The sequence below is a fragment of the Rousettus aegyptiacus genome, unplaced genomic scaffold, assembly GCF_014176215.1.
Source record: "Rousettus aegyptiacus isolate mRouAeg1 unplaced genomic scaffold, mRouAeg1.p scaffold_m13_p_14, whole genome shotgun sequence".
Taxonomy (NCBI): Eukaryota; Metazoa; Chordata; class Mammalia; order Chiroptera; family Pteropodidae; genus Rousettus; species Rousettus aegyptiacus.
The window spans coordinates 45,002,342-45,008,048 of record NW_023416289.1 but is presented as its reverse complement, the minus strand read 5'-3'; the positions used below and the strand labels follow the sequence as shown (position 1 = coordinate 45,008,048).

Genomic DNA, 5,707 nt, shown 5'->3' with positions numbered 1-5,707 from the left:
TTTCACTCTCCAGAGGTTCTGACAGAACATCATCACTCCTCGGAGAAGACGGAGAGAACGCGGGGGACCCTGGCTGGGGGCTGGGAGAACGGGGCCCTATCACAGACGGCTGTGTGTGACCCTGGGTGAATCATGGCGTCTGAGTGTAAAGATGTTCTCATCCATAAAGCAGGAGCATAACCGTAAAACAGTCTCTACCTCCCTAGCCTGGGCTGAGGACTCAGTGACATCCTGCATAGAGAAGGCTTGTGTATGCGTTATCTACGGTGCATAATGCGTCACCCCCAAACTTCTCAGCTTGAAACAGGAAACATGTGTGATGTCACACAGCTTCTGAGGGACAGGAATCCAGGAGGGGCCTGCTGCGGGATTCCGGCTCAGGGTCTCTCATGCTGCTGTGTTCAGATGTCCACCAGGACTGAAGGCTTGACTTGGGGGCTCCATCCCACGGCTGTTGGCAGGAGGCCTCAGTTTCTGGCCACATAAACCTCTCTACAGGATGGCGTGAGCATCCTCCAGAGGCCAAGCCAGCACCGGAAGTCACGTGGTCATTTCTATGCTAGCCTATTGGCTGCACACATCAGCCCTGTTCAATCTGAAGGACAAGTCAAGGTGTGAAGACCAGGATGAAGATTACTGGGCACTGCCTAGGACATCCACAGATTCTTAGGATTTAATGTCGTTTCACTTTCATTATAATCAGTGCTGGGCCACTCCAAGGTCACCTTTCACGGAGAGGTCTCCCCCTGATCACTCATCCGAATTAGGTGCCCGCCTGACCCCGAACCCCATCGCTATGGTATCATGCCTTTCAAGTCTCCTTAGAGTTCTTGAAACTCTCTAAAAGCATTTCGATTTTCCTTGCCCACCATTCATTTCTCTGACTCAAACCTGCAAGTTCACTCCCACGAGAACAGAGATGCCATGTGCCTTCCTTCTTGCTACATTCCTAGTCCCCAGAGCATGGAAGACTCTCGAAGAATGCTTATGGGATGGACATGAGGACCTCGATTAATAATAATTAATAATTCTCTCTCCCAAGTGAGAGATGAGAAGGGGTGAGAGCTGAAATACAAGTCCGTTTTTTATTCGCTTACTTATTTTTCAAACATTTATTGTGAGACACAACAGAGATAGAAATCTACTTAGTCCTTGGGCTGAGGTAGCCGAACGATTTGGGGGAGACAGGCAGGTAAACAAACTTATAAATGTGTTATGTTTAACACGTGTGAAGTCCTGAACACCAGGAGAGAGAACGCGCGCGCGTGTGTGTGTGTGTGTGTGACGTGTGTGACGTGTGTGACGTGTGTGACATCCTGTCCAGGGTGTGGAACGGCTCCCCTGGGAAGCTGTATTTGAGCTGACACCCTGAAGGTGGAGAGGGGCTTAGCTGGTGAGAGGAGCTTGGGGACCAGGACAGGGACAGAGGCACTCCCAGCCCAGGGAACAGCTCCTCCAGGTGTCCCGAGACGCTGCAAATTTTTCCAAGTCATCTTAACGAGGGCGAAAGGGAGCCGTGGAAACGTTCTCATGTCTTTTTCTTTCTTTCTTTCTGTGTTTTTTTTTTTTTATAGAGTTTATTGTCGATTTTGTTTTTGAAAAGGTTACATGTGTATCGGATTACAAAGTAATTCAAACTGTAAAAGTAAGGCACGGATAGAGCGCGCCTCCTGAGGAACACTTTCCCCTTATGCCGTGTCCTTCCTGGAAATTTTCTATGCACAGACAAGCATATATAATAACAATGATGACGACGATGATGATGATGATGATGATAACAGATATAATCATTGCCATGTTTTAAAACCCACAAATGGTAACATGCTCTACGTGCTGCTCAGCACCATTTTTTTCTTTAAATATATATAATATATATTCGATGTACATAGTATATAATTTATATTACATGTAATTTGGTCATATATGATCTCTCTCTCATGCACACACGCTCCTATTGTCGAAGTACAATTTAAAAATATCTTAAAACTGACTCTCAAAAACATATGTAATGAAGACAGGTAAAAGGTTGATTCGGGTCGCTGGGAGCCAGCTGTTTGAGAGGTGAATCCGAGGATCAGAGGTGAATGCAGTCACTCCCCTGTTGACCATTCCTGCTCATGATTTCACGTACATACGGTCCACGCAAACACACGTACACCCATCCTGACGTCCGTTCATCGAATCCTTCACATGCACACACACATCCATCCACCTGGTACATACACACAACCTGACAGGTCAGAAGCAGTGGTGGGAGATGGTCACTCACAGACACTTAAATGCCATCTCCCCTCAGGGTGGCCGACCAGCCCCGTTTGCCTAGGACCCTTCTGGGTTTGGCCCTGGAAGTGCCACATCTCCAGAAACCCCTCTGTCCCAGGAAGGACCAGGACAGCTGGCTGGTCACCCTTCTCTCCGTGATTCCACATGAGGCTGAATATAATTTTCGGGGTCAGAGAAAGAAGAGGTTTTGGAGGGGAAGTGGCTGGATCGGCTGTTTTAAAGGACAGAGCAGGGAGCAGAGAGCTTCCACGTGAGCTGTCCCCTGCAGCTTTGGCTCTGCTTTGCGGGACAGAGGGACAGAGTCTCAGCGAAGCGTTGAAGTCCCTAAGAGGCGGGCAGGTTTTTACAGGTGGGGAAACAAGCATGGAGAGGTGAGAACAATTGCCCAAGGTCACACACCGAAAAAGAGAGAGCAGAGATGGGATTTGACCCTAAGTAACGGGGGAGTGTTTGAGCCACGCCCCCTCTTCTCTTGCAGGCCCGCCTACCCGGGCCCCAGTGTCCCCCAAGACCATGATGGCGTATATGAACCCGGGGCCCCACTATTCCGTCAACGCCTTGGCTCTGAGTGGCCCCAGCGTGGATCTGATGCACCAAGCTGTGTCCTACCCAAGTGAGTACCATCTCGCTTCCTGTCACCCAAGGCTGGCCCCCATCTTCTGGGGTCCCCTGCCCTCAAGAGGAAGGTGTGAGCACTTACAGGGGTGACGTCGGGGCCATAAGCAAATGCAAAGACACTACCCCATGTCACTTCAGGATGTAGGAAAGCATACGGACATTCATAGACATTTAGGATAGTGGCTCCCTCAGAGCTGAGGGAAGCCAGCAGGAAGGGAGCCCGGAGGAACTGCCATCTGTTAGCGACATTGTGTTTCTAAGAGAAGTGAACTCTCTCTCTCTCTCTCTCTCTGTCTCTCTGTCTCTGTCTCTCTCTCTCTCTCTTGCTCTCTCTCTATTTGTGGCATTGTTCTTTAGCTGTTTAGTTTTGTTTTATTTTTTAATTAAGTGGAACATTATGAACCTACCACTTTCATAAGCTAAAAATACTTGAATATCCACTGTCATGTCTTAGTGGTCAAGAACTTTTAGAAAGGAGACAAAAACAAATCATACACCATCTTACAAGGCTAAAGCCAGTTCTCCTTGGGTGAAACACGAGCCCCAAAGTGACAGGCAAAGAGGGACCCCATTCCCAGGGGAGCAGAGGGGCAGGTCTAGGTCGGGGGAGATAAACACCCAGATAGCAGCTTCCTGGAATCGTGCGTACCCCAGGGCCCCATGCCAGTGGAAGAAGAGAACGGGCTGAGGAGAAGGGACCAGGCCACCCGAGGGTCCCCTTGTCCTGTTCCCGCCAGGCGCCCCGAGGAAGCAGCGGCGGGAGCGGACCACCTTTACCCGGAGCCAACTGGAGGAACTGGAGGCGCTGTTTGCCAAGACCCAGTACCCGGATGTCTACGCCCGCGAGGAGGTGGCTCTGAAGATCAACCTGCCCGAGTCCAGGGTTCAGGTGGGGCATTTGGGTCCCTGGGGCCCTCTTGGCCCCTCTGGGGACCACAGAGTAACAGCCATAGTCGTAAAGGGCCCTAATAACCCTTCGCCCCCATTGCTTCACCGGCCTCGTCTCCCACAGCCTCTACCCCTCTCTCTCTGCTCCAGCCAGCTGGCCTCTGGTTCTTCCTCCAACATGCCCACCAAACACACCTCTGCCTCAGGACCTTTGCACACTCTGCTCCCTCCGCCTGGAAAGTTTAATTCCTGTCACCTGGTCAAGTCTTTTCCAACCCCTCAAGTTACCTTGTCAGTCCATGAGACCTACACCCCCGTCAAATTTAAAGCTGTGACCTTTCACCGCCCCCCAACTCTGCTGCTCCCCCTTATCCTGTTCAACTGGTTCTTTCGTAGTATTTACCACCTTCTAAAATACTGTTTGTTTATAATCTGTCTCTCTCAAGTAGAATGTCAGCTCCACCTACGTGTAGCCCCAAAGCAGGCGAGACGTTTAATGCATGTTTATTAACTGATTGAATGAATGAATGTATACATGTGTGTTTACATGAACGTATGTTTGTATGCTTGGACTTATGTATGATTATTTGCATGATGCATGTACCGTATATGTGTTTTTATGGTTGTATATATGTACACACATTTGGATGGATAAATGTGTGTAGGTGTATGTATGTACAATTGTATGTTTATGTGTACGTATGTATATGTATGATTACATGATTAAATGGATGGATATATGTATGTATGAATAATTAGATGGATGGATGGATGGATACATGGATGGATGGATGGATGGATGGATGGATGGGTGGATGGATAGATGGATGGATGGATTGATGGGTGGATGAGTGGATGGATGGATGATGGATGGATGGATGGATGGATGAGTGGATGGATGGATGAGTGGATGGTGGATGGATGGATGGGTGGATGGATACATGGATGGATGGATGGATGGATGGATGGGTGGATGGATAGATGGATGGATGGATGGATGGATGGATGAGTGGGTGGATAGATGGATGGATGGATTGATGGGTGGATGAGTGGATGGATGGATGAGTGGATGGTGGATGGATGGATGGATGGATGATGGATGGATGGATGAAAAGCCCTATGACTGATTGTAGAATAAGTCATGTAGGATGGAGAGGTGTGACTCCAGCGTGACTCACCAATAAGTGGCATCATTTCTGGGCACCCCAAGGGCTCTCATGGTCCTCCTCCCCACTCGCCCACACACACCCCCTCTGACCCCCCCACCCAGGTTTGGTTCAAGAACCGCAGAGCTAAATGCAGACAGCAGCGGCAGCAGCAGAAACAGCAGCAGCAGCCTCCAGGGGCACAAGCCAAGGCCCGTCCCGCCAAGAGGAAGGCCAGTTCCTCTCCAAGACCCTCCACTGATGTCTGTGCAGATCCCCTAGGCATCTCCGATTCCTACAGCCCCCCTCTACCTGGGCCCTCAGGCTCCCCCAGCACGGCAGTGGCCACTGTGTCTATCTGGAGTCCAGCCTCAGAGTCCCCTTTGCCCGAGGCCCAGCGGGCAGGGCTGGTAGCCTCAGGGCCTTCTCTGACCTCAGCACCCTACGCCATGACCTACGCCCCAGCCTCCGCTTTCTGCTCTTCCCCCTCAGCCTATGGGTCTCCCAGCTCCTACTTCAGTGGCCTGGACCCCTACCTTTCTCCCATGGTGCCCCAGTTGGGGGGCCCAGCTCTCAGCCCCCTTTCGGGGCCCTCCATGGGACCGTCCCTGGCCCAGTCCCCCACATCCCTGTCAGGCCAGGGCTACGGCACCTACAGCCCCGTGGACAGCCTGGAATTTAAGGATCCCACAGGTACCTGGAAATTCGCCTACAACCCCATGGATTCTCTGGACTACAAGGATCAGAGTGCCTGGAAATTTCAAATCTTGTAG

The 5,707-nt window shown here is 50.7% G+C and overlaps 1 protein-coding gene across 1 annotated transcript; it reads left to right on the top strand.

The window, feature by feature from the left end:
• The first annotated feature begins 2,766 nt into the window (after positions 1–2,766).
• Positions 2,767–5,707, top strand: CRX (cone-rod homeobox). The gene is made up of 3 exons (XM_016155306.2): positions 2,767–2,896; positions 3,639–3,790; positions 5,060–5,707. Exons 1-3 carry the CDS (start codon positions 2,797–2,799, stop codon positions 5,705–5,707), a joined length of 900 nt encoding a protein of 299 aa, XP_016010792.1. The 5' UTR covers positions 2,767–2,796.

Coding starts and splice junctions, on each gene's coding strand:
- CRX (XM_016155306.2), top strand. CDS start 2,797: ATGATGGCGTATATGAACCCGGGGCCCCACTATTCCGTCAACGCCTTG. Junction 2,897..3,638: donor CCAAGCTGTGTCCTACCCAA/GTGAGTACCATC, acceptor TGTTCCCGCCAG/GCGCCCCGAGGAAGCAGCGG. Junction 3,791..5,059: donor TGCCCGAGTCCAGGGTTCAG/GTGGGGCATTTG, acceptor CCCCCCACCCAG/GTTTGGTTCAAGAACCGCAG.